This window comes from Jatropha curcas, chromosome 2, assembly GCF_041381405.1.
Source record: "Jatropha curcas cultivar XTBG-Jc1 chromosome 2, XTBG_Jcur_1.0, whole genome shotgun sequence".
Lineage (NCBI taxonomy): Eukaryota > Viridiplantae > Streptophyta > Magnoliopsida > Malpighiales > Euphorbiaceae > Jatropha > Jatropha curcas.
In genome coordinates, this window is record NC_143152.1 from 363,641 (window position 1) to 380,172 (window position 16,532).

Sequence of the window (16,532 nt, forward strand, 5' to 3'; positions counted from 1 at the left end):
TAATTTTCAGGCTGTCGGTTCATTAAATTTAATTGGAAAAATTTTGAAAATAAAAATTCGGGTTATTTCAGCTTCGCTTTAATAAAATCATGTGTCTTTTCTATTTTGTTATTGTTAGTTGTCTACATATTTTGTATTTTTTTTTTTTTATTACTTCCTTGTTCCCTTATAAATTCTAAAGCATTTAAAATTCATCGTTCGAAGGGAAGTAGAATATTCAAGAATTTCATATTTCATTTAAGCTGTAATCGTGAGAATTGAATAAATTGTGATAATTAAATAAAAAATTCATAAATTCTAAAAAAAAAAAGGAAAATCAGAATGAATCGATGGAAGCTACTTGAAAGGAGTTGCCTACTCTAGAAGCCTCAAACTCTTATTATACGTCAATCAACTTCTTACTTTTCTTATGAGGTTAAGTACTCTGTATCTTCTTGCGAGCGTTTTTTATTAAATAAAATTATAATATTTGATTTTATTTGTTTCAAAATTTAGTTCTTGATTTACAAGTGTGAATCTTCAATCGATGGAGTTTAATAATGCGGCATATTTTTCCATTGATGTTATTAATGCATCGTGTCTCATTTGTATTCATCATATGTTACAAATTATTGGAAAAGCAATGTAGTTAGATCCACAAGAATTATTATTTTGACATCCAAATCAATTAACGAACTTATTAATGCTATAAAAATTTATATCTTTTGTCAAGATTAACTCAGAGCGGAAATATCTAATATTATATTTTTCCAATTTTAGTTTCATTACTCTAATGATATGAATTCATTTGTTTCATTAAAAGATCGACAAACTCTATTAGCTACTAATAATAAAGTTTTATATTTCGTTTATATGCTTATCTATAATTCTTGATATTACTATTAATAAATTATATTTTAAAAAAACAAAAAGCTATTTAGTGAAAGAGAAATGTTTGATTGCTACATACTTCATGAATTGATTATATTATTTTTCATATAAATTCGAGCATAAATACAATTAATAAATTTCAATTCGGGTTAATTATGAATATTATGGAATCTTCCCATCAAACTATAAACATAATAACAATTAAATTTTAGCTATAAACTAGTTATAGTTAATTTACAATTCTTTATTTTCAATATATGCTCTAATACATAAATAAATCAATAAATATTTGTGTTCCCACAAAACCTTCAACAAGCATAAATTGATAATGGAGTTAGTATAATGCATGTAATTATTAATTCTGCCCTAACATTCATACAATATTATGGCATACGTTACATAAATAAAAAATAAATGAGACAGAAGGTGAGAGCCAATTAGATATAATTTAATTAATTTTTTTATCAATGCAAAAACAGAGAGACCGCGAGTTCAAGTTCGAAATATCTAATTGTGTATTTGGTAGGGCTACCTAAACGTGTAGTCGTATTATTCTTGTCTATTAAACCTTTAATGAATAGAAAAATAATAATTTCCCCTCAAATTTAACACTAACTGATTATCATTGGGCCCTAGATAAGTGTTGGAATACGAATTAGGGTACGACTTGATCCAATTACTGGCCATTTGGGCCGATGGGCAAAAATAAACATCTAAAATCCTTTTTCGCCTCTTCAGTAGGTCAACAATTTCCAACAAGCTGACCAACAACAAATGGGAGAAAACACATGTCGTTTCTTATACTTATCCTAACAAACAAAGACGAACGTCAAGGACAAAATCACTATTAGAATGCGAAATAAAAATGAGATAAATATAGTAATATATATTGCAAAAGTTTATGGCGCTAATGACCCAAAACCACCATATAACAATCAGAAACATAATAACTTTTAAGAACTTTAAGTTACAAAACTGCCAGATAACTGAAACAGAAACCAAAAACAACAGCAAGACACAGGTTAAAATCAAAATATAACTAAACTAATAACTGTAACTTCTTCATTCACCCGATGCTTTACTTTTTCTTTGCTGCGGATTTGGTGACCTTAGCACCACTTGGGTCCTTCTTCTCAACACTCTTGATGACACCAACAGCAACTGTCTGGCGCATGTCCCTCACAGCAAAACGACCCAGAGGAGGGTACTCAGAAAAGGTCTCCACAACCATGGGCTTGGTGGGAATCATCTTAACAAATCCAGCATCACCATTCTTCAAGAATTTTGGCTCCTTCTCAAGCTCTTTACCAGATCGCCTATCAATCTTGGTTAGGATCTCAGCAAACTTAACAGCAATGTGGGAGGTGTGGCAGTCAAGGACTGGAGCATATCCATTTCCAATCTGACCAGGGTGGTTCATGATGATGACCTGAGAGGTGAAGTTGGCAGCTTCCTTCGCAGGATCATCCTTGGAGTTAGAGGCAACAAAACCACGTTTCAAATCCTTGACAGCAACATTCTTCACATTGAAGCCAACATTGTCACCTGGAAGGGCCTCCTGGAGAGCTTCATGGTGCATCTCAACAGACTTAACTTCAGTGGTCAGTCCAGATGGTCCAAAGGTGACAACCATACCAGGTTTTAAGACACCAGTCTCAACACGACCGACAGGGACAGTTCCAATACCACCAATCTTGTAGACATCCTGAAGTGGGAGACGGAGTGGCTTGTCTGTTGGCCTCTTTGGCTCATTGATCAAGTCGAGGGCCTCAAGGAGGGTAGGGCCCTTGTACCAATCGAGGTTGGTTGATCTCTCAATCATGTTATCACCCTCAAAACCAGAGATGGGCACAAATGGGATCTTGTCAGGGTTGTAACCCACCTTCTTCAAGTAGGAAGAAACTTCCTTCACAATTTCATCGTATCTAGCCTTAGAGTACTTGGGGGTGGTGGCATCCATCTACCACATAAATCAAGAATTAAAGTTACAACACAAAAAATTACAACACAACTGCTACAAGGAAACAACATTATAAGGACCAAAGAGGCTCACCTTGTTGCAGCAACAGATCATCTGCTTCACACCAAGAGTGAAAGCAAGCAGAGCATGTTCACGGGTCTGACCATCCTTGGAAATACCAGCTTCAAAACCACCAGTGGTAGAGTCAATAATCAGCACAGCACAGTCAGCCTGTGAGGTACCAGTGATCATGTTCTTGATGAAGTCGCGATGTCCAGGAGCATCAATGACAGTGCAGTAATATTTAGTGGTCTCAAACTTCCAAAGAGCAATATCAATGGTGATACCACGCTCACGTTCAGCCTTAAGCTTGTCCAAGACCCAAGCATACTTGAATGACCTTTTGTTCATTTCAGCAGCTTCCTTCTCAAATCTCTCAATCACACGCTTGTCAATACCTCCAAGCTTGTAGATTAAATGACCGGTGGTTGTTGACTTGCCAGAGTCGACATGGCCAATGACCACAATGTTAATGTGAACCTTCTCCTTACCCATGATAAAATTTGGAAGAGAAGCTAAAAATGATAAATCGAAGATGTTAGGTAAAATCATCTAACAGAAAACAATTTCCCCAGAACAAGAAGCAACCCAATAATCATACATAACGGTACTGCATTCGGGGTTAAGCATTTATCCTCAATAATGAAAAACATTTGAACATGATAATCTAATCCTCAGCAATTAAAAAGTCAAAATAAGATAAAAAAATAAAGAAACTGAGTTAATATTAAAGTAACAAAGCCCAGAACTAGCTTTTGACATAAAAAGCAAGTAAAGAAGGCAAGGCTGCTGGGATTCGAGCCCAGGTTTCCACATAACAGTGTGGAATTTACCATTAAAGTACAGCCACCAAAAAATTAGTCTTTGAACCTGGAATTAGGCACCCATTACCATAAAAACAAACAGCGATATATATCAAATATTTTAAACGGTTTGCTTTGGCCTAATCTCCAGCTAACGATTTCAAATCAAAACTCAATAGCATAAGATCCCCAAGCTCGAGCATTAATCAAATTTATCTTATAGAAAAAGATATCGGCTCGAAAAAACAAACCACATAAAGGAACACGGTTCAAAAAGCATTATTTGATCCAAACAAACAGATCCAATAACATATTAAGAAACCCATAAAGATTATGAACAATAACAATAGATCAGATCGATTACAAGCTTTTCATAGTCAATAACATCGAGGAAAAACTGAACCACATCGGATCTAATCTATCAAACAGATAAACTTATATATAAACATGTATGTATAACACGTAAAGGAAGATAGGAAGAGACGAACCTTAAAAATAATAACAGAGAAAACGACTATTAGAGGAGGAGACTCGCCAGCAGAAGAAGTGCTCTCCCGCAGAAATTGAGAGAGCGTAGATAGCAAGCGAAAGAGGAAGAGTGAGGCTGCTTGCCCTGGTTTAAGTACTATCGTAACATCGCTAAAGCCTTTGGCCTAAGTAGGGTTTCTCTTTCATCCGTTGGATTATTTATCAACGGCTAGTATTTATTGGTTCATCTAAGCCGTTGAAATTTTGATATTTTTATCTTCGCGTGCCTTATTATGCCACGTCGGATTTGCATTGTGGAATTACCACATGTTCTTAAATATTATCCAGGCACAGTGGACTTGCCTAGGGTAAGCACATGGCTGGATGGATTAATCTAAATCAAACCGAATCAATTTAATTTTATAATTAATTCAGTTTTTCCAATAAATGGATTAGGTTTTATTGTAAAATTTGTAGAATTTTGTTATTGTAGTTCAATTTTATTTTGATAATAAAATTAAAACAACAAAATAAAAAAAAAATTATATTTACGCATCTAATTTTTGTATATAAAAATCTTTTTGGAAATATAATTCGATTTTTCTTTTACAAAATGATTTTTAAAAAATTTTGAATCGAACCGATCAAATGCTAAATCCTAAAATTGCCCCTAAACTATCTAATCTCTCCGTGCTACAGAATCCAAATAATAACACAGTAATAATAGAGAAATTATTCAATGGAAGAGATATTTTCGCTTGCTACATATTTCATGAATTTATGATATTATTTTTCATATAAATTATAAATATAACAACAATTAAATTTTGATCTAAATTAGTTAGAATTGACTTATCAATCCTTTATTTTCCAATATGCTCTGATAGATAAATAAATATTTGTATCATCTTGAACGTGATTCTCACTTCATACTCATTGACATTTTAAGCTAAATTGAAAAAATTTGATGACTATAATAATTGAAGACGACGAATTATATAAAATAATTGGTTATATTAAAATTATCAAATATTTATATTCTCATTCAATTTTTAATTTGAATTTCTTTTTGAGTAAGGATACATTGATCATCATAATTAATATTTCATTTAACTAAAATTTATAATCCTATTAATTATTTAGTGCAAAATTTATAAATTCACTTATATTTATTTACCAAAAAACTTTATACACTTCAAACTTTTATGACTCATGAAAAATCTATATCTCCAAAACTATAAATTTTGTAAAAGGATATCAAATTACATATCATCGTTATTTTAATCTATTGAGCCTTTTAATGAATAAAAAATATAATTTCTCCATAAATTTAGCATTAATGAGTTATTATTGGGACCTTGATGAGCGTTGGAATATGAATTAGGGTGCTACTGGATCGAATTACTGGACATTTGGGCCTAGGGGCAAACATAAACATCTAAAATTCTTTTCCCCCTCTTCAATCGGTCATCATTTCCCAACTAGTAGCCCAACGACAAATGAGAGAAAACACATGTCGTTTCTTATACTTTTCCAAAGAACCAGAGACGAACATGAAGGACCAATAACTATTAGAAAGCTAAATAAAAATGGAATGAAGATAGTATGATAAATTGAAGTTTGTGGCTCTAAAATCCAAAAACAACATATAACAATCAGAAGAGGATGCAAAAGACAATAACTTAAGAACCTAAGTCACAAAACTGCCAGATAACTGAAACTGAAACCAAAAACAACAGCAAGACATAACTTAAAACAAAACATAACTAAACTAACTGTAACTTCATTCACCCAATGCTTTACTTTTTCTTTGCTGCGGATTTGGTGACCTTTGCACCAGATGGATCCTTCTTCTCAACACTCTTGATGACACCAACAGCAACTGTCTGGCGCATGTCCCTCACAGCAAAACGACCCAGAGGAGGGTACTCAGAAAAGGTCTCCACAACCATGGGCTTGGTGGGAATCATCTTCACAAATCCAGCATCACCATTCTTCAAGAATTTTGGCTCCTTCTCCAGCTCTTTACCAGATCGCCTATCAATCTTGGTTAGGATCTCAGCAAACTTAACAGCAATGTGGGAGGTGTGGCAGTCAAGGACAGGAGCATATCCGTTTCCAATTTGACCAGGGTGGTTCATGATGATGACCTGAGAGGTGAAGTTGGCAGCTTCCTTCGCAGGATCATCCTTGGAGTTAGAGGCAACAAAACCACGTTTCAAATCCTTGACAGCAACATTCTTCACATTGAAGCCAACATTGTCACCTGGAAGGGCCTCCTGGAGAGCTTCGTGGTGCATCTCAACAGACTTAACTTCAGTGGTCAGTCCAGATGGTCCGAAGGTGACAACCATACCAGGTTTTAAGACACCAGTCTCAACACGACCGACAGGGACAGTTCCGATACCACCAATCTTGTAGACATCCTGAAGTGGGAGACGGAGTGGCTTGTCTGTTGGCCTCTTTGGCTCATTGATCAAGTCGAGGGCCTCAAGGAGGGTAGGGCCCTTGTACCAATCGAGGTTTGTTGACCTCTCAATCATGTTATCACCCTCAAAACCAGAGATTGGCACAAATGGGATCTTGTCAGGGTTGTAACCCACCTTCTTCAAGTAGGAAGAAACTTCCTTCACAATTTCATCGTATCTAGCCTTAGAGTACTTGGGGGTTGTGGCATCCATCTATCACATAAATCAAGAATTGAAGTTAACACACAAAAAATTACAACACAACTGCTACAAGGAAACAACATTATAAGGACCAAAAAGGCTCACCTTGTTGCAGCAACAGATCATCTGCTTCACACCAAGAGTGAAAGCAAGCAGAGCATGCTCACGGGTCTGACCATCCTTGGAAATACCAGCTTCGAAACCACCAGTGGTAGAGTCAATAATGAGCACAGCACAGTCAGCCTGTGAGGTACCAGTGATCATGTTCTTGATAAAGTCGCGATGTCCAGGAGCATCAATGACAGTGCAGTAATATTTAGTGGTCTCAAACTTCCAAAGAGCAATATCAATGGTGATACCACGCTCACGTTCAGCCTTAAGCTTGTCCAAGACCCAAGCATACTTGAATGACCTTTTGTTCATTTCAGCAGCTTCTTTCTCAAATCTCTCAATCACACGCTTGTCAATACCTCCAAGCTTGTAGATTAAATGACCCGTTGTTGTTGACTTGCCAGAGTCGACATGGCCAATGACCACAATGTTAATGTGAACCTTCTCCTTACCCATGATAAAATTTGGGAGAGAAGCTGAAATGATAAATCGAAGATGTTAGGTAAAATCATCTAACACAACATAATTTCACCAGAACAAAAGACAACCCAATAACCACACGTAATGATACGGCCTTTTGGTTAAGTATTTATTCTCAATAATGAAACACATTTGAACGTGATAATCTAATCCTCAGCCATTAAAAGTCAAAATAAGCTAAAAATAAACAGACCGAGAAAATATTGAGTAACAAAACTCAGGACTAGCTTTTGACAAAATATTCAAGTAAAGCAGGCGTGGCTGCTGGGATTCGAGCCCAGGTCTCCACATAACAGTGTGGAATTTACCATTAAAGTACAGCCACCAAAAAATTAGTCTTTGAACCTGGAATTAGGCACCCATTACCATCAAAACAAACAGCGATATAAATCAAATATTTAAACCGGTTTGCTTTGGCCTAATCTCTAGCGACAGATGGTGAATCAAAAACTCAATAGCATAACACCCCTAAGCTAAAGCAGTAATCTAATTTATCATATAGAAAAAGAGATCGGCTCGAAAAAACAAACCACATAAACGAACACGGTCCAAAAAGCATTATTTAGACAAAACAACCAGATCCAATAACATATTAAGAAACCCACAGAGATTATAAACTCTTAAGAATAAATCAGATCTATCACAAGCTTTTCATAGTCAATAACATCGGAGAAAAACTGAACCAAATTGGATCTAATCTATCGAACACATAAACAAATATATACACACATGTATGTATGACACATAACGGAAGAGCAGAAGAGATCGAACCTTAAAAATAATAACAGAGAAAACGACTCTTAGAGGAGGAGAATTGCTAGCAGAAGAAGTGCTCTGTCGCAGAAAAAGGGAGAGTGTAGAAAGCAAGCGAAAGAGGAAGAGCGAGGCTGCTTGCTCTGGTTTAAGTATTGTCTTAACATCGCTAAAGCCTTTGGCCTAAGTAGGGTTTCTCTTTCATCCGTTGGATTACTTTATCAACGGCTAGTATTAATCGCTCATCTAAGCCGTTGAACTTCTGATATTTTTATCTTGCGTCTCATATTATGCCACGTTATATTTGCAATGTGAAATTACGACATTGTTCTTAATATTATTGAGGCATAGTGGATTTTTCCGGATGAACATGGGTTTTCGCACCTCAATACGACATAATCTAATAGTAAGTGTATTAAGAATCAACGATAGACACAGATTCAAACCTCCCGTCATAATTCAATTTTATTTTGATAATAAAATTTAAAATAATTGAATAAAGCTACATTATATATATTTATACATTTAATTTTAGTATATATATATTCTTTTTTTTTTAAATTTAACTCGATTTAATTTTTTTTAAATGATTTTTAAAAAAATTTAAGTCGAACCTATCAAATTGCCCCTGAACTATTTTATTCTCTGCATGCTACAATATCAAAATAATGATATAGTGACAACACATTAATAATAGAGAAATTAAAATTATTCAATGAGAAAAATTTTGCCTACTACATATTTCTCAACGTCTAATCCGTTTGGTAAGAATGATTTGGCAACAAATCATCTTAATAAGTTGGCACATTAGATTCCTTCAATAATTTCCGTTAATTATGAATTAATGATATCTTTTTTTTGCTATAAATTCGAGCATAAATACAATTAATAAATTTAAACTCAAACTAATAATGAAAATTATGAAATCATTGCATCAAATTATAAATAAAACAACCAAACTTTAATTATAAACTAATTAGAGTCAACTCTATAAATCCTTGATATTTAATATATGCTCTGATAAATAAATAAATATTTGCGCTGTCCTGAAAGTGCTTTCCACTTCATACTCATTGACATTTTAAGCTAAATTTCCACTAAATGTCAACAATTTGACATTTTAAGCTATTTCATGAAGGAAAAAATTGACAAAACCTGCATTTAAGAAAAAATTCAGACAGTAATGCCTGTGCAAACATGTTACATGGTACAAACTATTACATTTTGCCTCTTCAGACTTCAGACCAACCCATCTTTGATTGAGATCTAGTTCATGGGTTATCTCTGGATTCATATTTTACATTGTGATTTGCGAATAAGATTACATCAAGAATTCTATTCCTCAAGAGTCAAGCCCATAGTCCTCGCCGAAGTATCTATCGACTAAACCATTCGCCATATTTCTCAGGTCTTCGTTCTCATGAAACTGAAATCTTTCCATGGCTTCTATGCCATCCTCTCGTTCAACAAGCTTCGGGCCCTCTCCATTTGGCATCCCCCTCAAAACCTGCAACAAGCATAAATTGATAATCAGCAGGACTCTTACTTGTTCAGAAATCAGATTCTCAGCAACTGAATTTTATCTGCTCATCATTAAACAATTCTTTAAACCAAATTGAATTTGGTTCATACATTTTGTAATCATTCATCATTAAATTAATTTGCTGTGTCTAGACAATGTATCCGATATATAAAAGGACCTTCAACCATTAACAAACTTTTTAAACAAATAATCCATCAAAATCAGATCAGACACTTCCCAGAAACAGCAATTGGAAATCTCTCACTTTAAGCTAACCTTGTTTTAACTATTCTGAATAGCTCAGAAACTGTTTTATGGCTCCATATTCAACAATTTCTTAGCATAGTTTTAGTCTTAAGAAATTAATCGCATCTTTGAAACTAAAACCAAATTTTCTCGTGAGATTTTATAATAAACAGGTTCAAAATATTTTTCACAATTGAATGAACTTTCTAGTCATCTAACAAAAGGGGTAACTCCATGCTACGTGTTAGTACATCAAAAGTTAAATTTATATCATAAGGAAATTCTCTAATATGTGATAATGGCAACAGGTCAACAAATTAAAGGAAACAATGAAGGAAACCATCCAACAAGAAAGTAAAAATGCAGATACCTTTTTTCATACATGTCACATATAAATTAGTAAATACATCAGTTACTTACCAGCTCCATAAATTGAAGACCTAGTCTTGCAGCCTCTGTATCAACCGATCTAACAAAGTCAATAAAACCAGGAAGACATCCCCTGCCAACAAGAGAAACTAAGTGCTCCAAGATCAGGCCTGGTTTTCCATTGCCTTCTGTTGGTGCAACACAGAGATTACCCAAAACATAAGCTACTTCCTTTCTTATATCAAATGGAGCAGTTGAAAGAAGGCGCAATAGTAATGGCACAGCCTCACTAGAATAGATCAACCGCTTGTGCTCAACTGAACCAGCAGCTATGTTAGACAACACCCATGCAGCTTCCTACATCATTGATAAAGCTCCTACTAGTAAATAAGATCAATAGAGGTTAATTTAAAAGTGCAGGATATTACCAACTCACCTTTTTCAAGACTCGGTGCTCACTCTTCAAACATTTCACTAGGACCTCAATAGTATTATCTGAAAGTTTCATAGAAGTCAAATATTATAAACGGAATATGTAATTTAAGTGTTAGAGTCTCTAATGTTAAGCAAGTAGTTTGCTAACCGGTGATTTCACGTCCAGGAAGAAGAACAGCAGAAATTGTGTGTGAATCACCTGCTATAAGATTACCTAAACTTCGTAGCACCTGGAAAGGAGATACTTGGTAAGTGGTCCAAATATTGGGAGTCATAACTCAATAGAGATCCCAAAGACATCTGATTGCATTAGCCACTTAAGCATTGTACGGCCTACAGCCTAGAGGTACCATAATAAGAAACTCATAATCATTCCATTATTTGATTTTAAAGAGTGAGGAACTAATCATTTGTTGACAATTCAAAATGGAGACACCAATGTCTTTTAACTATAAATTTGGTCAAATTCTACATAATGAAAGATGTTCTCAGAAATCATATAGTTGGATATGCTCAAGCTTTAAAGAGCATGCTTTCATTACGAACCTCCACTGAGGAAAAAAAAAAAAGAGGAAAATTATACAGTCACAGAAAAGCATTGAAGCTGTGGAACTCATAAGATAAGATTTTTAAGAGCAGACAAACCAGCACAAACTTGAGAATTAGAACCACATCAACAAATTATTTATCATTATGCTTTCCATGCAAAACTAGATTCAAAATCAACATATGAAGATTTTGGACACATATTGACTGCACTGAACAACACGCAGAATGAAATGGACCTCCTTAACTTTGTAGGAATAGAAAGAAAAATAAAGAAATAAATAACTGCATGACTCAACAAAAGCTTTTAAACACTCATAATGTAAGTTACCGGAATAAGCAATTGCAAGCTGTTCGATGTCGCTAATCTTTGTATAAGTAGTTGGAGAACATCATTTTTCACCAGCAGACTAGTAGCAACATTTGAAAGGGCTGAGAGATACACCACCACCCATGCTACTTCAGTTGCCAACTCCTCATCCCTGAATTCCATATGCATGTTCAACTATAATTTGAACTTAAGAACAAGGAAAAATGGTGCAACATTATTTTTCAACTAACAGAAACTGAGAAAAAGTAATTATCCCTCCCACACAAGTTACACTATAATAGTTCCACCTAAAGGATGAAGTACCTAAGCAACCAATTCTCCAGGGATTCTTCCCATCTAATCTCTAATTATAACCAGCAGCGCCTTGAAATGGATGTTATTACTGACCAACATAACCGAAACTGAATTGCATTAATAACATAACCAACAACCTGAAAGCATTCCATAATATAGTCTAAAAGCTAAACCAGGGGATAATAAACATATTCCAACTGTTAAGTAACTTCAATTAATCAAAGTTTTTAACAGAACTGTGATTTACAGCTAAATTTGAAATGGAAATTTGAGGAGAGATAGAAACTAAACAAAATCTCCACGAAGGTAGCCTAAAATAGTTAAGAAACCATCTGAACCAATAGGCCCAAGAAGAGCTAGCGCATATACGCAATACACTTTTTTGTGCAATGAGAAACAAGATGAAGGCCATAGAAAATGAAGTTAGAAAAAGCCTAGTCAATGAATGATGCCTTGCACTCTAGAAACCAAGTCGGATATCATGAACTACAGAAAAGGAACAATGTGGAGCCAACCAAATATCTAGAGAGACTACTTCACGCATGCTTACCATATTCTAATGGCCAATGAAACTCCCCTCAAAAGTATGTCTTTTAAGTTATGAAAAAATCTTACTTTAAATGACTCGAGGTTTTAGGGGACAGGTTTAGTCAAACTGGCAAGCCAACTCAGCCTCCACAACACTTACAATGGAGAGGAAAAACAGATAATTTGGAGAAGTCAAAGATTCTATTGGAATTATTCTCTGATGATTAGAGATACAATTACTACGGATTTGTAAGATTTCACTTACGCTTTTCTTAAGTGCCGAAAGATCGCATCCAATACTCCATCAACTCTAATGAGTTCTGTTGCAGCTTCAGGATCTGGTCCCTACATTCAAGCACACTGAGGTTATGTTGTAAATGGAATTTGGGAAGAACACCCGGGCAAACAGATGTGCATATCAATACATTCATGATTAAAGGACTGAAAATACAAAACATACATACTAAGAAACAGATATAACATCTAGTATATCATAATAGGGTTTTCAGAAAGCATTCACAAGGAGATTCTCAGGCATCAGCTGCATCACATATCCAGTGTGAGTGGCATCCTCACAAACTGTTTCAGAAATTTGTTTCAAAAATATAACCCATCTAAGGAGGTTACTGGAGGACATGGATTGAGGACGTTTCTCCTAAATTGCTGGCTAATCAGATAGCTCCCCAAGGGTTTGAAGCTCCCTTAAGGAACACATATTCTACTTCTAAAGATAGAAACTTGTATCAGACTATAAACATGGAAATAGAAATATAACTAAACCTAGTTTGGACAAAACTCAGCAAGGAAAAAGCTATCCAGAAGCCGCATAGATTTTGTAAGCTCCTGTTGGCTCCAAGTCATCAATATCTTGAGAAAATTAAATGGCAAGCATGATGTAGCATATTGAGCTTTCACATGCTTGGTAGACTACATGCAGGCCAAAAGTCATCAATACACATATACACATGCATGCACAAACTGTTCATTAGGAAAAGATTTAAAACCTTGATTAGGTTTGATAATGCCCAAGCAGCTGTCCTGATGGTTGAACCCTTGTTTGGCAGCATCATTCTGGCAAGAGGTGGTAAGGCTCCTTGGGATAGCAAAACATTTCTCAAATCTTCTCCTTCACCAGCAACATTTCCCAGTGCCCATGCGCACTGCTCAGCAACAGGCAAGGAACTCTTTTCTGGAGAGGAATCCAATTATAGAAGCAATAAACAAAGTAGCATAATAATTTAATAATCGTTGCATCAAAAATACAAGGAACAAAATATTAAACATAAAATGTGTTGCCAATAATTAAAGAAAGTTAGAAAACACCATGTTCATGAATCACAGAAGTTGAAAAAAACAATCTATACACTCTATTTCACTGTCAAAATTAGAGTGGGAATTATGGTAAAAATTAATCTTATGTTGCTTTCGAGTACAGACACATACCATTGCAAACAATATTCCTATGATAGAAGTATTGAGAAGAGAAGGAAAAACAAAAAGTAGAAGAAGATGAAGCTTCAGTTTCTTGATGCTAAAAGGAATGCATTAGCAATCACCAACCTCCAAGATGTGCAATAAGCAATGGTAATGCTGGCAGTAACGCTTTTGTTTCTTCTGGTTTTCCTGCTGCAATGTTTGTAAGGCACCATGCTGCCTCAAGCAACTGCAATTTAAGAGACATTAAAAGATAAGGTTTCTTATTCTCATTGCTTATTTTAACCAGCTACAGAATGATTTTGCCCACAGACCTTGAAAGGTCAGTATTTTATATTGGTGACACATGCATGAAGCACCATTTCAGCATAGGTTGGAAACAGAAAAGAAAGCTAACAGATGATCAGAACCTAAAGACAGGAGAGATCATGGATGCATATCCCTACCTACCAACTAAGCAAAAGTTACTACATTTCTTTCAAAAATACGTCTGAGAAAATATCTATATACAAATGAGAATAATTCATGAATTCACTGAATGACAAAATAAAACAGACAAATTACTCTGACCTGTTCATCAGGAGAGCCGAATGAAAGGCACTGCACAAGTAGCGGGATTGCTCCGGCTTTAAGTGCAGCTTCGATAGGGGGGAACTCAGATCTTGATAGCAATCGCCTTAGTTCACGAAGAGCTCCAACTTTTTTTTGTATTGCACCTTTTCCCCTAATGATTCAAGATAAAAAATAGTACAAGCAAACTTCAAATTAAACAATAAGTAAGAATCCCCATAAAAGCACCAAAAATCAACCAAGTTTGATGAAACATAATCAGTTACACAACAAGATGACAAAACTAGAATAATCTAACTATCTAAGAACATCAATAACTCGATATCATGCAGTAGTATCGTAATAAATACAAGGTAAAGAAAAAAAGATCCTAATACCATATTAATATCCAAGAAATCCTGTTCAATTTGAGTCCTCCTAACATTTTCCAGATCCTTAACATTGAATCCTTCAAACTTTTTTCTTGGGCGTCCCAACTAATATAACTTTTCTCCTACATTATGTTTCTCATAGTTCAATGAGACAGTTTTAGCATTCAATTCTGCATCAACCACTTTCCATAACATATTATTTACTGTTTCTGATGCTAATTCTTTTTATCACTAAAGAAAACATTGTAATACCATGAGGTGCAACCCAAGATAGAAAGTTGTTTATGAGAGGAGAAATAAACAAAATCTACCACAGCAAAAACTTCGCCAAAAGTCTACCAAACATTTTACCAGAAAAAGAATCATAGTCCAAATACCTATGGGAATAGATAGAGGTTCTTCCTCTTAACAAAGAAAATGCTTGTATCTTTTTCCCTTCAAACGAACCAACAAATAGCAAGACATATCAACTAAGGATATTTTTCAAAATACACACACACACACACACACAAGACTCAAACCTCCTCAAACCATGATTTTTCCTCAACCGAACCAGCTATTCAACAAAATACCAAAACTAAATACGCCATTCTCAAACCACTAAGCAAAAGCATATCGTTTACTATTTCTACATCAAATTCAGAAAGTTCTAGGAAATGGCACACTCAGTTACGCAAAAGCTAATGTTTCATCCATTGCGTGTGTAATAATGTCTAAATGACATACTGAAAAGCAATAGCAGATTTCAACTCGTCCACCGCTGTAGTAGTTTGAGCCTCCAGAATCGATTGCTCCTCATCAATAATCATGTCACTGTCAGGTGGAGTATCAATATCACCACTAGTTCCCACTCTGCAAAGGCGCTTTGCCCGCACCAACGATTCTCTCCTTTCCTTCCCCACAGCCACTGCATTCTGTCGCCTCTTTTGCGCCGCAACATTCCCAACTAGCAAACACAACGAGCATTGCATTTCACATAATAAGAAGCTAGCTATATGCAACAAACTCATACTCAAAACCAATAAAAAATTAGACACTAATCGTTTCATTTTCGGGAAAGTATGAAAGAAACTAATTCAAATTTATAGCGGCTAATAACTCAAATAGAAAACCTAAACAAGAAAAAGATGATGAAGAAGCAGCAAACCTGAAGATTTGATAGGGTCTCTTCTATGAGATGCTAACCCATCTTCCGCCATCAGTTTTGAAATTATTTATTGTCCAAGCAGAAAGTGTTAGTATCGCAGTGAGGTTTTGAATGTGAAGAAATGGGAGCAGGAAAACCCCAACACAAGAACAATTTTCTGTAAATCACGCGCCCAAATGCAAAATTTCGCCGCTTACAATCGATTGCTACTTTGACGCTTTTAAATTACGTAAATGACCCCCTGGCCTCAGTTGCATCTTTGCTTCGTTCTCCGTTAAAATAATTATTACTTGTAATTTTTTTTCCAAATTAATAATTTTATAGGATGTTTCTATTATAAAAAATTATTTAGTGAAAATAATAAATTGATACTTGAATTATAACGAAATTAATATATGACAACTCCTATTTTTAAAAGCTGACTAAGAAATCTTAATTATTTTGTTATTAAAAATAAAACAAGTTTAATAGCAGGTTAAATTTTATTTTTGAAAATTCATATATATTTGACTAGCTAATTTTAGTCATTAATTACAAAAATAATCTTTTTTTTATTTAATAGTAG

General features: G+C 34.8%; 3 protein-coding genes across 3 annotated transcripts; all 3 read right to left on the bottom strand.

Annotated features, from left to right (window-relative positions):
• Positions 1-1,736: 1,736 nt before the first annotated feature.
• LOC149497974 (elongation factor 1-alpha) lies at positions 1,737-4,321 on the bottom strand. The gene is made up of 3 exons (XM_089717625.1): positions 4,182-4,321; positions 2,924-3,405; positions 1,737-2,830 (listed from the first exon to the last, which is right to left on the bottom strand). Exons 2-3 carry the CDS (start codon positions 3,383-3,385, stop codon positions 1,949-1,951), a joined length of 1,344 nt encoding a protein of 447 aa, XP_089573751.1. The 5' UTR covers positions 3,386-3,405; positions 4,182-4,321; the 3' UTR covers positions 1,737-1,948.
• A 1,424-nt stretch (positions 4,322-5,745) lies between these two features.
• LOC149497975 (elongation factor 1-alpha) lies at positions 5,746-8,351 on the bottom strand. Its single transcript, XM_089717640.1, has 3 exons — positions 8,193-8,351; positions 6,936-7,417; positions 5,746-6,842 (listed from the first exon to the last, which is right to left on the bottom strand). Exons 2-3 carry the CDS (start codon positions 7,395-7,397, stop codon positions 5,961-5,963), a joined length of 1,344 nt encoding a protein of 447 aa, XP_089573766.1. The 5' UTR covers positions 7,398-7,417; positions 8,193-8,351; the 3' UTR covers positions 5,746-5,960.
• Positions 8,352-9,302: 951 nt separating this feature from the next.
• On the bottom strand, positions 9,303-16,195 carry LOC105642189 (importin subunit alpha-9). Its single transcript, XM_012226919.4, has 11 exons — positions 15,968-16,195; positions 15,547-15,766; positions 14,450-14,603; positions 14,006-14,108; positions 13,450-13,634; positions 12,711-12,790; positions 11,624-11,774; positions 10,895-10,976; positions 10,748-10,806; positions 10,363-10,668; positions 9,303-9,681 (listed from the first exon to the last, which is right to left on the bottom strand). The coding sequence occupies exons 1-11, from the start codon at positions 16,017-16,019 to the stop codon at positions 9,517-9,519; spliced, it is 1,557 nt and encodes a 518-aa protein (XP_012082309.1). The 5' UTR covers positions 16,020-16,195; the 3' UTR covers positions 9,303-9,516.
• Positions 16,196-16,532: the final 337 nt, after the last annotated feature.